Below are 20774 nucleotides of genomic sequence, written 5' to 3'. Positions count from 1 at the left end.
CTTAGTTGTCTAAAATGGAGTACTCATAAAAATTATTATACTAATTCTTACGCATGATTGGTTAAAATTGCATTTTTATTCGTAATAAAATTGCATACATAAAATAACCAAATGTCCAAATCTCCAATTACGTGGAGATTTCAAACTAAAGAGATCTTTTTGAGTTCAAACTAAAAAATTACAAACATATATCGCAAAAATCATCTCAGTCAATATCTAATTGTCGTACCTTCTTCGTTGGTCACAAACTTTACCAACCACACATTCTGTATCCAATTTTTTTTATCCTTTTATTCTCTAAAACAAAGTAGTCATATTTTGTTTTTAACATATTTTTTGAAAGCAAAGCATCCATTTTCATAACAAAGCACATTAGATTGCCTAAAAGCATCCTTAACCTTGTCCCGGATTTGGGCCGCAAGTCTCCTCCACATCATCATTCCCTTAAATTAGGAGTTACAGGCCACAACTCTATTAACACCGTAGGCCACAACTCAGGCCACAACTATTCATTTCACAACATATTTTAATCGTAAAATAGAATACGTTGAACAATTAAAACCGGAAAAATTCATTATTCAGTCAGAAAATAAGAAAAGAAAATTACAAATCCAAAAAAAATAAAATACCAATACTAGAAAAAGAAAATTACCAAACCTAGAAAAAAGACAATTACAAATCCTAGAAAAAAGAACTACTTTTTCTTCATTTGTGCGCGAAGGTATTCGATCATCTCACAGTGCAATTCGAGCTCGTACTCCGACATTCTCGAGGTATCCCTCGATGTCAACTCCGTCAGCTGGCCCATCCGCAATGTAATACTCATATCCGACATAGAGTCTGATATCTTGTCCAAGGAAGGATTGGGTGGCGGCGGCGGCATAGCGGAGTAGCTCGCAGTTGCCTTCCCCTTTGCTTTCCTCTTTGCCGCCTTTGTGCCCATCGGACGCCTTTCAGTACCAGGAGATGAGAGGAAGAAGTCATCGTCTGTCACGTTGAGGTCGATTGGCGGACCTCCTTCGCTCGAAGTGTAGTGTCCGGCGGCGACTTTGGTTCTCTTCGCCGCCGCTTCAGCCCCACCAGTGTACTTCGGGCTCTTCTCGACAAGCTTCCAAACGTCGAAGTACTTGAAGTGCTTCTTCCCGTCCGCGAAGTAATCTGCCTTGGCCTTGTCCACAAGGTCCATCTCGCTGTGCCCGCTCGGCCACATCCGGACTACGTTAGTCCACTTGCCATTCCACTTGTTAATCTCCTTTTGCACCCGACCCCAATGCTTGCGTAGCTTCACGTAGGTACGCTCGAACGAGCCTTCGGGTCGACCAGCGTTGTACTTATCTGCAATCCGCAGCTAGAACACTTTGCCGCTTTGCTGGTTGCCGACCACAGCGTCCTCGGAGACGTCGACATAGTTCTTGGTCAGACACATTGTCTCCTGCGGACTATACTTCTTCGGCCCATCCTCATCGGCAACCTTGCCCTTGCCCTTGCCCCTCCGTTGAGCGGGCTCCATATCGCTGATATCGTACTCATCAGTGCTAACTGGCGATTCCATGTCCATATTGGTAGGCAGCCCGGGACTAGGCGTTGCATCTGGATCGGGTGTCGGCGGCACTTGCCAGTTCTGGGAGTTCACGAAATCGTCCATCTGGCTGGTCGCTGTTAAACCAATCCATAGAACTCAAAAAGTCTTGAAATGATAGAGGATTGAGAGTGAGAGTTTGTGTGGAAGAGTATTAACAATGGAGCAAATATAGTGTATAAATAGGAAAAAAAAAATTGAAAATGCGTGGGGACTTGCGGCCCGGCCCGAACGCAATTAACGCCGGGACGGGCCGCATGGGGTGCGGCACGGGCACGCATAACGCCGGCTGGGACCGGGACTCGGAAGTGTTGGGGTTTGGTGCCCCTTGCACAGCGGAAGACTTGTACAAAACAAATAAATCAGACGTAGGATCTATTTGACTGATTATGCGATTAATCAATTCATATGTTAAACAGATAATTACATGCTAGAACGCAAATAATTCATGCTCATAGAAAATAAATCCTAAACATGATTTCTACGGTTTAGAGTTACCGATTTGATTCTCCAAAGAATCGACGATTGCTTGCTCCTTCTCCACGTGATGATCTTCAATACTAGACCACGGATCTTCTCTCTGGTTCCCGAACTGTATCTCGATATCAGGGTGGGCTGATCTTATCAAAATACTAGGACTCGAATAAAGAAGACAGAAGAAATCTTTTTGGGAAAAGGAGTAGAAATCGAAATCTCCTTCAGCTGGAGAGTTTGAAATTTTCGAAAATTTTGAGTATGAAAATTGTGATTATTCTGTCTCCTTTATTCTCCTATTTATATTAAGTTCCTTATGGGCCCAGACAGGGATCTATGGAAGGTTTTGGATATGGGCTCGCCCAATTAGCTTTTTACTAATTAAATTGAACCCACAATTTAATACAAGCTTATATTGGAATATTACGAGCAGCCACTACAGAAGTAATATTGAACTCTCCCCATCCAAATCCGAAATTACAAGTATTCCGAGTTTCCACTTTTATTATTTATTTCTCGCGCTTAAGATATAAATTTCCATTAATTAATTAATGTCTGCTATGGACTTAATTAATTAATATCTTATTAATTCCAAGAGTGGACTTAGCAAGAAACATTTATTTATTATTCATAGAGTAATAAAACTCCAACTGGCCAGTTTTCCGAATAATAAAACCTTGTTCAAGCTCCTCTTGAGGACATTATCAAACGAGACTCACCTCGTGCACGATTCAACATAATAGCAATCCTAGCACCGCTAGATATTAATCACCACTACCCAATATATCAGGATTATTGGGTTGCGAAAAACCCGCACCATTTGATAAGTCAAAGTAGTGCATAATCAATACCTTTTGCTCAATGCTAACATATGTAGATTAAGAAATAGTATTTTATCAAGACCTAGTCTTTCAGTAGATAGCATAAAGACACGTCTTGCTGTTAGATCCGTTCAGTGCTATACCACACCAATGTCATCTTATTTCAGTAAGGCTTAGAAATATGCGGACTGACATTGCAACCTTTCACGATAGGTAGCCAAAGCCTATCTAGGTTGTGAAATTCTTCTTTTTCTTTTGCAAAGCATTGCATAGATCTGACCGTGTTACCTTAAAGTGGACGACGCCCACAACCGGTCTACTAAGCAAAAGACTTAGACTTTGTTTACTTCTTATGCATTTAAATGTTTGTAAAACATCATATAAATGCACAAGCAAACACAATGTAATAATAATAGTGATTCTATTCGTGTGAGACTGCTCGAATAATACTGAATCGGGTTAAAAGTGGATTGTAGAGTTTTACGTATACAAGCAAGATTCTATTCGCGCGAAACTTGCTCAAAACATGCTTTTCAGTATACCAAACCTAACAGGGAGCGGCCCCGGGACGCAACTACGTCCTCGGGACCGTCCCGGGCCGGGACGCAAGGAGCTCCAACGGTGAATTCGGGCCGGGACTCGCGAGTTACGGCCCGGCCCGTCGGCGTTATTGATGCTCTAAGTTATATCCATTTAAAAACAAAAAAAAAAAGTTATATCCATTTGATTGGGGCCTCGGCCCACGCAAAAGCCCAGCCCCACCATCACAGAGCCTAAGCCCACATTCAGTATTTGTTTTAGCATAAGCAATGTATTCTAAATTTTGAGTTCAGAATTTGGATACAATTAACTTATCCATATTGCATTCCGATGATAAAGATTTTTCCACAACAATTAACATAAAATACTGAAAATGCGACGATGTTACACAATTATGTTTTTTGCTATGATTGGAGCTTTGTATAATATTCACACAAAATATCGAAAATTAGATAATATTATCCCACTATAATGTACTCGCCGGTTCGTATTAATGTAATATAAACCCTCTTATAATAGCATTTTCTTTGTCCATTCTTTTTTCAATCATATAAAAAAAGTTGATTCCCATAAGAGAATTCATCCCTATATAGATAATTCATAAGTAATTAAGTTGTAGTACCAATTAGTCATTCATTTCATGTTGCCAAAATGAAAACCATACAATGCCATCGTATGTTGTATCCAAATACACTAACAAACGTGCGTGTAGAACTCTACGAAACCGGCAGTTCTTGGACACGTGGCCTTCTGTCGGAGAGATCCAGTGATGTCGCCACGGTTGCTTTTCTCTTGTTACCATTGCCGCAGTTCTTATCAATTTCACTGCCTTCTCTCTTAGCGTTGTTAGATTTTTCAATTTCGGCAATACCGTTTTCTTCGCAGGGACTATAATTAGTTGAACTAATAAGATTAGAATGGATTTTTTCCACATCTGCTAATTTCACAGGTTTCAATAAGAACTCTTCTGCTCCTCCTTCCAAACACCTGTTTAACAATCATAATCCATAGATTATTAATTATAGAAAATTCGAAATTATTAATAAATAGAAAATAAATTAAAATTGATTAAATTGGTTGGTTTTTTACCAAAATATGAATCAATTAAAATATGACGGATGAAGTAATATAGAGAGAGAATGGTTATCATGAATGCTATATTCTCTTCTTCACGAGAACATAGTATTAATATGTTTTTCTTCGTCTACAAAAAATTGTCTAATTTGTGGATGATATGATACGTAAATGTTAAAGTAACATAATAAAGAGAAAAATAGGTAAAGTGGGACAGAGAAAGAGAAAAAGTGGTGAAAAAATCTTCATAATTAGAAATGAAACTAATTTTGATGGATCAATATTTTTCGTTAATAGAGAAAGTATAAAAGTACCGAACACGAAAAAAATTCGTCCCTCGTGGATTTCAAATATGTGTTGCAACAAATCCAACAAAGGAGATGCATCCACCTTTGGATTTTTGCAAACAAAGGGCTGAAAATTAATTTTGAAATGATAACTAAAAGGGAGTGAGTTGTGATTTTGCTTACATATTGATTCTTGAAGGTACATTCTCAGATGACATAACCACAACGGGAACATCTTTCCAAGAAGAATCCTATAAAAATGAATTACAAATAAATTATACTTTTGGTAAGAGCAAAAAAAATTTCTTTGTTAAATTTATTATGTTTTATAGAGTAACCAACCTTAATTCTTTTTAGTAAATCATAGCCACTGATTCCAGGCATGCTGTAATCTGTCATGATCAGGTTAACTTTTGATACCTGAAATTTGATCACAATTTTACAAAATTAAATTGCTTATGTAGAATTAAAAAAAATAAAATAATACAAACGCATGGTATAATAATAATAATAATAATAATAATAATAATAATAATAATAATAATAATAATAATAATAATAATTTGAATATTTTCTAAAAGTTCAATATTGTTACTGATTTGACTATCATATGTCAGAGAGAGAATATTACTACAGTAAGAGCATTCCCAATGGAGGTGGCGAATTCTCGGCGATAAATCGCCGGTTATCGCCGAATTATCGCCGGCCATTGTGGCGAAGTCGGCGATAATTCGGCGATAATGTTGCCGTTGCTTCGCCGAGTGGCGTTCTAACGCCGGATTATCGCCGAGCGATCGCCGGCCACTGTGGCGACGCTCGGCGATAATCGGCGATAATTAAAATTTTTTTTTTTTTTTTTTGAACCCAACGGCTATTTTACATTCCACCCCTATAAATATTTCCTCCACTTCCTCCATTCATCACCCACAATCTTCATTCTCTCCATTTTCAATCTCTTCTCCCAATCTTCAATTTTCATCAAAATTATGAGCTTTTGGAAGAAAAGTTCCCGATCGGGTAAGGATAAGGGTAAGGGGAAAGAGTCGAGTTCACAAATTCCCAACACGGATGAAGCAAACGAGCAGTGGATGCAGTCGTTGTTGGCGATGGGTTCTCCTCCCGGCCAACTTCCATACGGGGGTCCGTCTCCTTTGCAGACTCCTCCGGCGCGGAGACTTTCTCCGTACTTCAACTCTGCCGGCAGAATGCCCTTTCCAGCCGACGATGTGTATCGGCCCCAGTTCGACACCCCCGGATCAACCCCAGGCGACCAAGAATCTCAGGCCGCGACACTGAGCGCGGAGGACTTCGAGGTGGAAGAAACGCCCACCGAGCCGCCTTCTAGGAGCGGGAGGGGGAAGGCGCCGGCGTCGTCGGCTGCGACTGATACGGGTTCCGATGAGAGGCCGAAGCGGGTAAGGACTACTTACACTCTGCAAGAGTCCGAGCTGATAGCCGACTGCTGGGCGGACACGTCACAGGACGCGGAGCGCAGCAACTACCAGACTGAGATCATATTCTGGGAGCGGATTGCCGCGAAGTACAGGAGCCACAAGACTGCCTCAATGAAGGACCATGGCAGCGAGGCGATCCGTCGGCATTGGGAGCGCCTCATGAGGGACTGCGGGCACTTCAACGGTATTTATTCTAACTTGATGACTCACATGACGAGTGGCCAGAACGAGCACATGGTCCGAGATGAGGCCATCCGGATGTATAGTAGCCAGTACTTGTCGACGAAGGGCTTCAAGTATTGGAACATCTACGATAAGCTGAAGGATCTCCCCAAATTCCGGACGGGAATGCACGACGCGCTGCACGGGAAATCGGTGCGCTCGCGACTTAGCGTTTCGGAGAGCGAGGGGAGCGCGGCCCACATCGACTTGAGTGGGGATGGTCCGCACGAGCGCCCGGAGGGAGTGAAGAAGGCGAAGGGGAGGCGGAAGGGGAAGGGCGCAACGTCGGAAGTCGCGTCGGAATCCGTCATCGACTTAGAAAAAGCCACTTATTCGAGCAATGTCGCCAATCTGACCCAGATGTACACGCTGTACTTCACCGGCGGCGGGACCCCTGAAGAAAAGGCGGCCCTCTGGAAATGCATCCAACACCTGCAGAGTACGCTGGGGCTCGATCCCGACGCCCCTCCGGCCCCTCCGTCTTAGATTTTTTTTTTTTAAATCTTTGTTTATTTGCGTTTTTTATTTGTAGTTTTTTTTTTCTCGTTGTATTATATTTTCCAATGATTAATACAACGATGAATTGTTCATTATTAGTCTATTTATTAAATACATTTGTAGGGAAAATTAAATAATATAAAAAATAATGATGTAAAAATGAAATGTTGAGTTAGGGAGAAATAAGGGAGAAATAAGGGAGAAACCAATGTAGCACTTGGCTAAAAACTGGGGATAAATTTTGGTGCTGATGTGGCGCTGATGTGGCAGGAGTTAGGGAGAAATAAGGGAGTTTTTAGGGAACTCCATTGGGAGTGCTCTAATAATTTGAAAAAGGAGGAAAATGGGGCAGCTTTAGGTTTTAAAAGCACAAAGTTTTTACCAACTTTAACTTTCTTTTACTAATTTTGGCATGTTTACTCTGTCAAAATTTTCATCCTTCAATCATGGAACTGTAGCCTCTTTTAGGAGAAGTACTCGAAAAACCTAGAAAAAAAAAGTTACCTCTGCTCCACCGCACATTATTTCAATAGTACCATGGTAAAATTAAAATGTTTTTTAATTATCACTTTTATTATTCTTGCAAAGTTAAACACTCCTACCTTATGATATCTCCCATGTGCAATGAAACCATATGATATATGCACAATATGGAGGGTTCAATGATAAGATAACATTCAGGCTCCTTTGGTTTATCGGTTGGATATTGGAAAGTATAAAACAGGTGGAGTACTAATATTAGTTCAAATTGTTACTAAAATCATGAATTTTGGATAAATTCGGGTTCATCCCGCAACTTAAAAAGTTAATTGTAGAATTAAGTTTTTCTCAATTTTCCCTCGGGTCTAATTAGGGTGCGACTTCTGAAAACTCTACGAGGTCAAGACTATCCATGAATTATATCATTTTTCTCAGCACACTTCACAAATAAAGCAACCATGTCATCAATTTAAAACACGTGTGTACCAAATCAACAACATATGTCTAAGTAGGAAATCAGAATATATATTTCGTCATGAGAAAATTGACAAAAAAAAAAGTTAAAATCTATGGTTTTACTGACTGGTTTGCAAAGTTGCAGGACAAACCAAAATTCATGATTTTTCTGACACTTTGACCTTAATATTATGAATTTGTGAATTTGCACAAATAAGATGAAGGAAATAAATGAGTTTGTGAAAAAACATTTAAAAAAGGGTAATTAATTGTATTTACCTCTGATTTTGACGATAAAGAATCACAAGAAAGTTGTGTGGAAGATGGAGAAGATAATGGCAATGATCTTTCACATTGATTTTGTTGATGAATATCCACCAATCCCAAATATTCGAGTGCCTTATCTCCCGATTCCACGCAAGTGACTACATCACAAATTCATCACTTTTAGTATGAGAGAAAGAGAGAGGAGAAAGAGCGAAAGAGAGAAAATTGAACCTTGGTATGAAGAGAAAGTGAGGAGCCTCTCCAAGAGCATTCTATCGATATTACTATCATCCACAGCCAATACATGGAAGAGGTGTTTCTCTTCTTCATCTCTTTCAGAAACCATAGCTGATTAATTTCAAGAATTGTGTGTTTGTGTGATTGAATTTGTTGTTGGTGAATTGGTAATTTGTTTATTATGATCTAGTATGTGTGTGTGTGTGTGTGTGTGTGGATGGTGCAAGAGAAAGAGAGAGGTGTGGGTTTTATTGAGTAGTAGAGAAGCAAAAACTGTGTGTGCAGAGAAATGTTGGGTTATGGTTATGGTTATGGTTATGGTAAGAGGATAGTGATTTACTACAACGACACACAAACAAGACACGCAGTGTGTGTGTATGTGTGTGAGTGATCTTTCTCACTAGATTCTCTTTTTTGGACACTCTTATTGGTACAACTACTCATGCTGCTATCTATCAGCTTGTGGGGCCCATCTCCACCCCTATTTCTCTATTTTTCTAGAAAAAAAATTAAATTAGTATTAATTCTTTATGTTCGCGGTTAGGGTTTTGATTTGCCATTTTAATCCGTCGGCGACTAGATCCACGTTTTATTAACTCGTGTTCATAACTCGTTTGATGAATTCCCTAAACATTTATATCGATAAGTAGTTAAGAGTCTACTTCGATCACCGTTCAACTTTATTTCAGACTCTAATTCTATTTTGGCCCAATTCTAGTATTAGATTAGTTAAATTTTCAATTCACAATTAGTGACACATTAAAAAATTTACAATAATTGTTTATTTTAATTTGCCAAAACACTTGCCTTTTTGAGTTATATAGATAAATATCAATTTGAATTAAGATGGATAATTGTTGTTTCAACGATTTGAATTGAGACGTGTAGTACAATCTAACTACTAGAATTTTTAAATTTGAAATTGACAAGGCGAAATTTCGTGATCTGAGATATCCATATTTATTTCCTATTTCTAGTTGATGCATTTTAATTCCAATCCTTGTGTAGTTTATCTTTTAAGTTTGTTATTTGCATTTGAGCATTCCTTAGAACGATGGTAATATTCTTCTAAATTTGACAATAATTTTTTACCAAAATAACTCAAATTAACAAATTGCATAAAAATCAAAGCATTAATATGTAATGTACAAAAAGATCATCAAGCTTTGATTTACATACACTAATACACAATAACAAATATCTAAAATCGTTCTAAAACCTTTATTACTGAATAAGTGTGACTTCTTATCTCGCACGATATGTATATATATATATAAATCATGATTTAAATTAGTCTGAATTTTAGTTTTCAAAAGAATTTGAAATGCTAGAAACTCATCACACAGATGACACGACATCATTGAATATTTACACACACACGACTTGGTATAAAAGTGTGACAAAAGGAAATGAGACAAATTGCAAAGCCTTAAAAAGATCTTAGGACTGATTCTTAAAAAAATCAAGAGAGATGTTGTGTGCTCATTTTGTCTTAAAAATAGAATCAAGATTTGATTTGGGTGAGATCCCAATCCCATGACCTTTTTAAAGTGATTGACTACCTAATTAAGTTAATTGCTTGGACGTTACACTACATATATCTCTCCAAAAAACAATGTACACCTCTTGACTTTTTTTTTTTCACACTTTTCTTATTTTTTAATTAATTAATTAACTATTCAATCAATTAATTATCTAACTGCACCAATAATGAGTAGATTTTGCCAACAACCAATTATAGCTCCACATTACTCTACCACGATTTTGTCACCTAATAAATTAAATGGAAAAACTAATAATTCATGTCACTCTTTAAAAAAAATCAGTTCGGTGTCGATTTCTCGTGGGAATATTATTGATATTGGACCACCAAAAGTAGAAAAATTGAAACTTTTTTGACTGTTTAAGCTCATGGGTTGAACCACTTATGGGCTATACTCTTGTATTTATAAGCCTTTACCCAATTATTATGAAGTACTCCGTAGATCTTTTTTTATGAAAATATATGTTAGTACTACTATTTTGATATGTAATATAGTCATGTAACACTAACAATGAATTATCTACCTTATCAAATTGATCTTAAAGATAAATAGTATAGCATACATTTTATAATTACTCACTAAAATATAAAATACACTTAAATTATGATGACAATATAAATAATAATAAAATTAATACAACAAAAAACATTAAACGAATGATAGAAAAAACTAACCATTGACATAAACCAACTAACAAACAACAACATCAATGCAAAGTAAAGACCAAACAACAAATGCAAGTGACACTCGCATAACAAACAATACAGCAATAAACTCTTCTATTACAAAAATGTAAAACACAAATTGCAAGAAAAAATAGAATCATAATTGAAAACAAAAAATAAATCAAAATCCTAAATTGGGCGGCGTCGACCCAAATCTAATAAGAAGATTGACATCATTTAACTATGGAATTTTATTAGTGCCCACTTATTACATTTATATCTATATAGAACATTTACTTCCATTGATCATGGCCTTCTAATCAATTTAAATTATCATGCATATTGTTCATTATAAATAACAATAATACAATATCCTACTACACATGCTACCTATTTGATGACCATATCCAAAAGGAATTGAAAAACTAACCGACATCCTCTACAAAAAGTTATATATGCATAAATGATGTGTGTTTACCCATATTTATAAAATTGTCATCGACCTCGTGTTGTTCAAATGTACCCTATTCTATGAATTTGTAATAAGGGTCCATGAAATGAATATTTCCCATGAAATAGATGGAGAGTGGGGCAAATTATAGCTCTAGGGTGAGAATTAATTAGGAGAACATGGGTAATTATTTCACAAACATATGAATAAATAAAACTCAACCATTTTATGGGCAATCTTGGGAGCATTAATGAGTGTACACTAAGATTCTCCTAATCTCATTAATGAGTGTACATTCATATCCCTTATTGTGTGTGAGGCATTTTTTTAAAAATGAAAAATTGCAAACTTTTGTGTTTGGGTTTTAGATCACAATCATTTAAAATATTTAACCATTCTTCTCACAAAATTATGAATGTATAAATAGATAAACATAACATTGATAGCGGCAAAAATGAAATATAATAGAAGTAAATTTCACGTAATAATGTACTTTCAAATTTCAATACCTACAATATTACTACGTAGTTTCGGATAACATCTAACAACAGTGTCACGTAATTAAATTATCTATGTAAATGTCAAAATCTTAATTGGTGCAAGATAAGAATAAATCACTAATTCAATAATCTACATATATTAGATACTATTAAAGTTTGACATGTAAATTGAAATCCGAGTTTATTACAGTCCTATAAATTAGGACAAAAGTAATAATTAGACTATTTAGAAATAGTGAGACAGAGCGTGGATAGAGGGGTGGATTTGGGGGTTGAGAATCAAAATCTTATGCAATTATAGTGAGGGAGACAAGAAATAGAGAAAAAGGTACATGTGCAGGGACCCACCAGCAAATATTTTGTAAATCTGTGTGGGGCCAAATTGAAAATAAACAAATCTTTAGCGGTCCCCGGCTTTTTGAAGTGAAATCTGGAATTAGTGGAATCTGCGGTGGGGCCCAGGAGGGTAGAGGGGGTGGGCTTGCAATTATCTAAAGTTTAATTCCTTCTCAGACTGCGCAAAGTTTCCACCATTCAGACTTTAGGAAAATTACAATTTGGGACCCCTACTTTTGCTCTCTGCCACGTGTTACCATCATGAAGCCGACACATGGCCTGCTGCTATTTTCACCCGCTCCGACATCTCTCCGACACTTGAATCAATTACAATTTCATCCCTTTTCCTTATTATCTTTTCCAATAAGAAGATGTTATATTTTTATTTTTTTACAAAAATACTAGGAGTGTTATCAATATATTCAATTACATTTTGTCTATTCAGTGTTAAATCTATGGGAGGAATCAGTTGCAGCGGGAAATTGAAGATGAGCTTTGCTGATCGTTATTGTTGAAATCCTATGTTTTCTTCATAATCAGTGTATACCTCAAACAACATTCGTTACTATGGTAGCAGCAAGTATCTCCACATATAGTGTCATTCATTTATTCTACTCCAACAACGATGAGATTTTAGGATTAACAACCTAAATCCTCTTTTTAACATTTGTGGTTTCTTGATCCAAAGTAATAAAGATTATTGATCATGGTGAATAAATACATGATATACATACAAGGGTTGACATGGCAAGTCAAGATAGGGCACACATGACTTTGGTACGCATTGAGGAAAAGAAAAATTCGTGCCATGACTCCGCACGTACCATGGCGCCCAAAGCCAATGCCAAGTATACAAGAGTTTGGTATGTTTAGTTGAATATGGAAAATTCAAACTACACGTACCGAAGTCTAATATGCGTGGTCCAGGCTTTGCATTCCTCCAATTAATTCGGAGTTTAAGCCATTTTTATGGTTTGTTAGTTTTATGTAGGGGTGGGTCGATACGATATATCGTATCGAAAATGTTGTATCGTGTATCGTATCGAAAATATTGATATGAAAGAATTTCATATCGTTATCGTATCGAAAGTTTCGATATATCGAACTTTCGATATGGATAATATCAATATCATTATCTTATCAATATTTCGATATATCGTACCGAAATTCGATATATCATTAAGAATGATATATCGAAATATCGTTTTCGTATCGAATACTTGTATATCGAAAAATATAATTTCAAAATTGAAAAATAACACAAAAATTAATAAAACTTCAACAAAATAAAATAAATAGTGTTCTTATTAGGGTTCCATATATATATTTTCTAAATATATTAATGAATTAAATAGATTTATATATATTTATAATTTTAAATTTCAATATGTTTCGATATGTACGATATATATCGTATATTCGATATAAAACGATATATCGCGATATAAGAAAATTCATAGCGTTATCGTATCGAAATTTACAATATACCGAAAATTCGATAATTTTTCGATATTTTTCAATACGATACGAGCGATATATCATTTTTTAGGTATTTTTCTCCGGCCCTAATTTTATGTCCATAAAGTGTATCTTGGACCCAAAACTATATATATGACCTCTTCTACAATATTGAGAAGTGAGAACTACTAGTAAAAAAAGTAGTAATTGTTTCATTATTTGCCATGAATGATGCTTTTTAATTTGAACCGTTTCGATATAAACAGATGACGAAATTTAAGTGATATGATCATTCATTCATTCCCGTAAACTTAGTTCGATAAATAGCTAGACGTATATAGAGAATAGTGAGGACAACCAACCAATCATATTCAAAGCTCTTAAATATATGCATTTATATCAAATTATAACAAAATCATTTGTGAGATAGTTGGAAATTTGTGTATTTAAATAATATTTTTAGTTTATTGTATGTAATTGGTAATCCCAAACCTTTTAAACTGTGAATTAAAATCCACTCCAATGCAAAAACCCCGTTAATGACATTTTCTAATTATAAAAATAAAGTTGCTAATTTATATTTCTAAATTTAAATTAGAGGACACAAATATAGCACCACGCTTCGTTCATATTATTGGTGTCCCAACTAAAATTAGAGGACACAAATAAGAGTGTCCTAAAAATGCAAATGATTAAATTTATTTATCATTAATTTATGAACAGTTTCTTTTGCATCCTAAATTGTTGTTATATTCTAAAATTTTCCCGCATAAATAATTGCGTCTTGATTTTTTTTTCCTTTAAACATACATTAAGTTTTGTATAGTGATCGTAACTTTATTTTAATTTGCCATATATGAGACTAATTTATGGGCAATTATGAAGCCCTTCTTTTACCAAAAATTAGTTTCGTAAAACGATCATGGATTATAATAAAATTATGATTTAATTCGAAGGATTTAAAAGTTATGAATTGATCATAAGTTAATCCAATGATTATGATAAAAGTGACAAATTTTCTCAAGATAATATTACATATAAAAAAGTTGAAAGCCGTATCAATATTTAATATCTAGATGTAAATTCACATTTTTTAGTTATCATTTTTTAGTATTTTTTCCTAATTTGTATGAAATCGAACTTTTTACTCGATCAACATTTCATTGTTTAGAGGTCATATATATATAATTTCCATTAGCATATAATCTTGAACGGTGAACCATTTAGATTTTTCTTCTTTCTTTGTGAAATTTGATGCATAATAGATTAATAGTATTTGTTCGTACAACATTCCAAGTCGAAATCAATTAACTAATATTTTAAAAAGAATTTGATTTAAACTAAAATTATTTATCTTTCATTTCATCGTTGCACGCCTATAAATGTAGCGTGTTCATTATGCTTAAACTATGAAAGGTTACACTTATCCTATTTCTAAATAGTGTATTACATTTATCCTATTGTTCAATAGTATCATTTTTGAATGAATAATTGTCACAAACACATTGTTTGACCATATACATATTTTTTTAGATGAAGATCTTGGGAAGAAATATTTCACATGCTATATTATTTAGAAAAAAAACTCAAGAATTTATGTTATCTCTTAGTAATTATTTATTAAGTACATTAGAATCAATACAACATATCATGAAATACTTTTATGGATTTATATGCGATGCACGTTTATTATTATAATATCGAACAATTAATAGAGTGAAGTTGCAAACAAGCTATCTTCATTGATGATGTTACTCTATCCTTCAGCAAATACATAGTCTTATGTTTTGACGGCATGAATTTTAAAAAATGCGACCGAATGCAGATGAAAAAGTTAGTGCAATTAATGCAAGTTCTATTTTTAAATATTATTTAATAATTAAATATACCAACCAAATTTTATAAACTTGAATTTAGACATATATAATGATGAACATTCCAAAATAACAAAATAAGACATAATGAAAGACAAATAAATGAACATGGAGACACATATGGTCTTAACAAGGGGATTACTAGTTAATGCATTGATTTCTTATTCATATGACATCATCGAATTCTTGATATTTTATGTGAATCGTCGTGAAAAATCCCCTAAAAATGGAATAATGTATTGGAGAAGCTACTATTTATAGCAAAACATGCAAGAAACATATCTCATCTACACTATTTACAGACGAAACATGCAAGAAATTAAATGTATCTCAAAATTCATCATTTTCAACCACAAAGATCTTTGTTACTCGAAATGTCACGGATAATATTTTCTTTTAAAAAGCAATTGATTCAACATTTAGCATAGCCAATAAAATCAATGCATGCAATCGGGGAAGATATAATTTGTTTATCTCAGCAAATCTTTTGTGTGATCTTCAAACTAAAGTGAAGCATGTCCTTTGCTCCCACATTTCCCATAATTAATCTTGGAATATTGACTATGATGCACTTTTTATATGGATTTTTAGTTAAAATCTTGACTCAAATATGGATGATAGGATTCTCTACACTAATGTGGTGTTTCATCTTTATATTGTACTATTGACATGATAGCCACGTGTGCAGGGGCGGACATAAAAAAATAATTTAGACATAAATATCAATTTTAGCGACGAATGCTGCTAAAGCTCTCCCTTCAGTGTTTTTGTTTGATCGGTTGTGTAATAAAAGCCAATATCATCACTATAAAACACGTTATAATTATTTTCACAAAATTCATAACTCAAATTTCAGAATATATTGCCCTACAAAAACAAATATTTAGCGTTGGCCCATATAATGTCAAGTTATCAACCAATTGTTATGAGATGATATCACCAAAATATGAGAGTATCTTCTTATTGACTTAATAACCAATCTTTGATCTTTCCCTTTTCTCTTTAGAATTTTATTATGCTACAAAGCTTTCACATGTGATCAAGTTGGGGAAAAAATAAAACCTCAAAAGAATCACATGTGATATTCCAAGAAAAATTATTCTCTAGTGGTTCCAATCATGTCTATATTTGGGGCATGCCCAAAGTTTTCGTCTCATATATCAATTTGCTCTTTATATCTTGGTGGGCAAATTCTTCGATTGAGCCCACTTCCCTTTTCCTTGAGAATGACACATAAATTTGTGACTTCAAAATTTTCCCCTTGTTTGAAAATATAAATCTTGAGTCACTAAAAAAAGACTCAAAATGTAAAAAAAAATAAAAATCAGTAGTTTTATGTGTCTCAAAAATTTATAGTTAAATGTGTTGGTTTTACAAAAATTGAGTCACTAAAAAAAACAATAGACACATGTGTTGGTAGTTAAATTTTTCGGGATAAAGATGTAAATTTTGGGACTTTTCCATGGTGTCACTAAAGTTGTGTTATTGGTCATTTTTGTTGCTGTGATATTTTGTGAAAGTATACCTAGACAAGATCAAAACATAATCTATCAAATTATAAAGATCAAAATTGTCCCAAATTTTTGTGGGCTCCATTTCCACGAATGACTTTTATTTAAAATTTGGAGAATTGAACACCAATATTTGTAAATCTTTTTATGCACAATGCTATTGCCTAGTCCTTTCTCTAGCTCTTGCTTGCGGTAATATCTCATGTGATAAAATAGTGCGCCATACCCTTTTTCTTCTTGCTTTTTCTTTGTTCTCTGTTTTTTCAATAATTATTACTCCCTCCGTCCACGAAAATTTGTCCCAGTTTTCTATTTCCGTCCGTCCCCCAAAATTTGTCCCATTTCACTTTTACCATTTATGGTAGTGGACCCCATATTCCACTAACTCATTCCCACTCACATTTTATTATAAAACTAATATATAAAAGTAGGACCCACAATCCACTAACTTTTTCAACTCACTTTCTATTACATTTCTTAAAACCCGTGCCCGGTCAAACCGGGACGAATTTTCGTGGACGGAGAGAGTAATTTTCTTGAGGACGTAGTCATATGGGTGTAGGTAGTGACGAAGCCATGATTTTGCCAATGAGGGCCTAGGAAGTAAATTTTTGGCTTCGCTACTAATAAAAATCGCAGGGCATCACCCGAAGCAGATGCGGCGTTTGCGGTAGGGGATAAAAGTGATGAGAGAGAGAGAAAAATATAGTAAGATAAAGTCACGTAGGCGCCGACGTTATTATCAGACAGAAAAAAAAGTAGAAACTCAGAGATGGTAACCATTGTTTGCAAAGAGGGAAAAACACGACTCAATCCAGGAAAAATTGGGATGAATACCAAAAAATATTAAATTTATTAAAAAATAATGAATTTATCAAATTACCCTTTTTTTTATAAAAAAACAAAAAGTTATTGGCCGGCCCGTGATCCCTTCCTTACTAGCTCCGTCTCTGTGTGTATTCGATTTCTCATTTTATATATTAATAATCAAGAAAATGTTAAATATTTAAATTGTTGAAGTTAAATTTTAAAATCATGAAATTTATCTTTTTACGATTGTCGGAAATCAATTATCGTTGAACTATCCATCCATTTTGTGTAGAGGCAAAACTCACGTATATTGGGCCTAAATGATTTGATGGCGTTATGTATTGGCCCAAATAGAATTTTTTAGTGAAATATTTCTAGGATAATTTTAGCCCAAGCTTCGATTTTGTAACTATAGTTCCCTATTTAAAAATATAGTAATAAAAATAGTTACTCCATAATTTATTTTATATGTAGAAATATGGGGGATTTGTTTTGTTGTATTATACTATTATGCATAGCTGTATATACTCTTCGTCTGCATTAGAGTAACAGAAGAAATATAGGAATGGAACCCTTGGTTTAATTAATTAGTGGTCTAGCTATAAACTTTACAAAATATTTTCATTTTTAAGTTAAGCAAATTAATAGCAATTACTGATAACTCACATTGTCATAATGACTCAAACCCTTTCTCCATTGGCTGGAGATGAAACGAATTACCAAATAGGCAAGGCATGTGTCGATGAAGTTACTTTTAAGTCGACAAATATATAACATGAAAATGACCAATTAAAATGTGTTCTACTATTCACTAACAAAACGTTACACACAAACTTAAAGAAAAGTTAAAAATATGTAGATATATATTTAATCTTCTTCTTCGTCGGTAACAAATTTTCCCGTCCCCGGGTTAATTGCAGCAACGAAGAAGAAGACGATGTTGAACAACAAAAGTGGTTCGAGTTCACCAATCGGGACTCCGGTCTCAATGTTCAACTGGGCAAGTGCTCCCTTTCCGGTTATAATTTCTCCAATTAAAGAGAAAGCAATTCCAAGTTGAGCCAATCTTCCAACAAACAATTCATTTGCCTTTGTGAATCCAAATAAAGGACCTGTTCACATATTTAAAAAATTGAATATATCGAATTTTTACGGGTGTTGGGATTGAGAAAATGGGGGGAAAGTTGGGAGATTACCGTCTCCGAGGCCAAGGGCGGCCCTAAAGCCCTTTCCAGGAGCTATAACTGCCTTGTCAAGACCGGTGGCCGGGACATCGTCGACGAACCGGCCACGGTCTCCTAAGGCACCAATGGCTCCCAGAAGGGTGAAAAGGATGAAGAAAAGAAGAAGAGGCTCTGCCTCATAGATTGGAATCCCAGTTTCCAAGTTTAGTTGTTGAAGGATTCCTTTCCCAGTTACTGCCTCACCCAATAGAGAAGCCTGCAATCATATGAATTACTGAATTAGACAATGAAAAATTGGACAGCCAAGTGAAATAAATGGATTCATGGGTAATAGTACTATTATTATAAGTTTGATGAGTTACTTCACTTTATAACTGATTAATTTTAAAATGAAAATTTATGAACTTCTATCGTGATATTAGAACGGGTCAACGGCTGTAGGTTGAAACTTGAACTGACCCAATATTATATATGGGCCGTCGTAATTGAAAAATGATCAACCCAACAAGTAGTACATATGTAGCCTGTAGGCTTTTTGGGTCGTTATTCCATTTTAGGAAAGTTCTTTCTCTAGGAGTGACTCATTTTCCATTAACACTTTTTCTTTTTACCACCTCTTTTACTTTACTAATTTTGCATTAAAAACATTGTCATTCCAAAAGTTCATATTTTTAGGAAGCGAGGGAATACTTAAATTGAAATCATAGTAATTATCATAATACAAACAAATTAAAACCAATTCATTCCCAAGTTAATCAATTCATATTTTTTAAAACCTCACAAGTAAATGAAATAGTGATTCTTTCGCAAAAACCAACCTAATTCCTTAAATCTCATATCGAAAAGAAACGGCTCGATTAACTTACCGCGAATCCAATCATAGCAACACGGCCAACGAAAAGCTCATTTTGCTTAGTGAAACCAATTCCACCCGATGTTCCAAAAATCCCATCTTCAGTCTTCGGCTTCACCACTACCTTCAAAAACCATAAAAAAAGACCCTTTGAGATTGAAGTTATATTCAACCAAAAAATAAAAAGTTGAGACATTAAATTAAACCTTCTTAGCAGGAGGAGGGGCTTTGGCTTTGGATTTGAAGATAGCAACAATTGTAGAAGAGGAAGAAAGAGGTGAATTAGCAATTCTCGGAGAGAGCAAAAGCTTAGAGAAGGATTGAGGTTTAAGCCTTTGGATGAGCGATGGCTGATCACCTTTCAACAAAGGGTTTGCAGTGAGCAGCATTGTTTGAGCCATGGTAGTTGTAGTAATACTAGTAATGTGTGTGTGTGTGTGTGTGAATGGTTAAGGTTTGTTTGCTTTATTTATTGCACAAAATCTAGTGAGGTTTTGTGAGTCACACAAATTGGGAGTGATGTGGATAGGGTATGAGGAAGAGTGATGGTAGTGAAGGTATCCACGAGACATTCATTAACAATCAAGTATATATATTTTCTAGTTCAACTATTCAAATGATGAAATGAAAAATATGTGCAAATCGAAACCAATTTCAAATTGAAATATTTTTAGGGTTAGTTTGGTTTGCCATATAGTGTTACTCATGAAAAGGGATGGACCCATTAAAAAATTTGCTTTATTGAATCCATTTTGGCTATCGGAGGTGTAGAAGCAGGAATGTAAAATGTGCATTTCAGCATTTTTTGAGTGGGCCTTCATCAATTAGCCGGGTCAGACAGTTTTGCTATATTGCAAACCAAACGCCAGTTATTCACATTTAAAATCAGCTAAATGCTATTATATAGCAAACCAAACGGACTCTTATGATCTAAACAATTGATTTGAAATAAATTTTACATGTGTACCAAATCACATTCATGTCATTGTTTATTTCCAACTTATCAAAATCATCAAATGTGTGTACCAATTTAACATCGATTTTGTCCGAAAAAAAACCAATGTGGTACAAAAGATTTTTTTTTCTTTCAAATTTTGTGATTTCTTGTTCAAATTTGAAAGTGGCAAGTAGAATTTTTATCAAATTTTATGACTTTATATTACTAGCAATTAACTTTGAAATAAAATATTGACTCGGGA

The 20774-nt window shown here is 34.7% G+C and overlaps 2 protein-coding genes across 2 annotated transcripts; both read right to left on the bottom strand.

Annotated features, from left to right (window-relative positions):
- Window positions 1-4027: 4027 nt before the first annotated feature.
- Window positions 4028-8776, bottom strand: LOC125219835 (two-component response regulator ARR17-like). The gene is made up of 5 exons (XM_048121908.2): window positions 8384-8776; window positions 8165-8310; window positions 5118-5195; window positions 4959-5026; window positions 4028-4401 (listed from the first exon to the last, which is right to left on the bottom strand). The coding sequence occupies exons 1-5, from the start codon at window positions 8496-8498 to the stop codon at window positions 4131-4133; spliced, it is 678 nt and encodes a 225-aa protein (XP_047977865.2). The 5' UTR covers window positions 8499-8776; the 3' UTR covers window positions 4028-4130.
- A 9510-nt stretch (window positions 8777-18286) lies between these two features.
- On the bottom strand, window positions 18287-20025 carry NPQ4 (Chlorophyll A-B binding family protein). Its single transcript, XM_048120731.2, has 4 exons — window positions 19782-20025; window positions 19589-19699; window positions 18735-18978; window positions 18287-18650 (listed from the first exon to the last, which is right to left on the bottom strand). Exons 1-4 carry the CDS (start codon window positions 19974-19976, stop codon window positions 18406-18408), a joined length of 795 nt encoding a protein of 264 aa, XP_047976688.1. The 5' UTR covers window positions 19977-20025; the 3' UTR covers window positions 18287-18405.
- Between the last annotated feature and the right edge of the window lie 749 nt (window positions 20026-20774).

Source organism: Salvia hispanica, chromosome 1 (genome assembly GCF_029641045.1).
Source record: "Salvia hispanica isolate PSC_SH4W2 chromosome 1, Shi_PSC_v1, whole genome shotgun sequence".
In the NCBI taxonomy this organism is placed as follows: Eukaryota; Viridiplantae; Streptophyta; class Magnoliopsida; order Lamiales; family Lamiaceae; genus Salvia; species Salvia hispanica.
This window is presented reverse-complemented; position numbering and strand designations above follow the sequence as displayed.

Coding starts and splice junctions, on each gene's coding strand:
- LOC125219835 (XM_048121908.2), bottom strand. CDS start 8,498: ATGGTTTCTGAAAGAGATGAAGAAGAGAAACACCTCTTCCATGTATTG. Junction 5,027..5,117: donor ATTTACTAAAAAGAATTAAG/GTTGGTTACTCT, acceptor TCATTTTTATAG/GATTCTTCTTGGAAAGATGT. Junction 4,402..4,958: donor GTACCTTCAAGAATCAATAT/GTAAGCAAAATC, acceptor ATTGTTAAACAG/GTGTTTGGAAGGAGGAGCAG.
- NPQ4 (XM_048120731.2), bottom strand. CDS start 19,976: ATGGCTCAAACAATGCTGCTCACTGCAAACCCTTTGTTGAAAGGTGAT. Junction 19,700..19,781: donor CCCCTCCTCCTGCTAAGAAG/GTTTAATTTAAT, acceptor TGGTTTTTGAAG/GTAGTGGTGAAGCCGAAGAC. Junction 18,651..18,734: donor CGCCCTTGGCCTCGGAGACG/GTAATCTCCCAA, acceptor ATATGTGAACAG/GTCCTTTATTTGGATTCACA.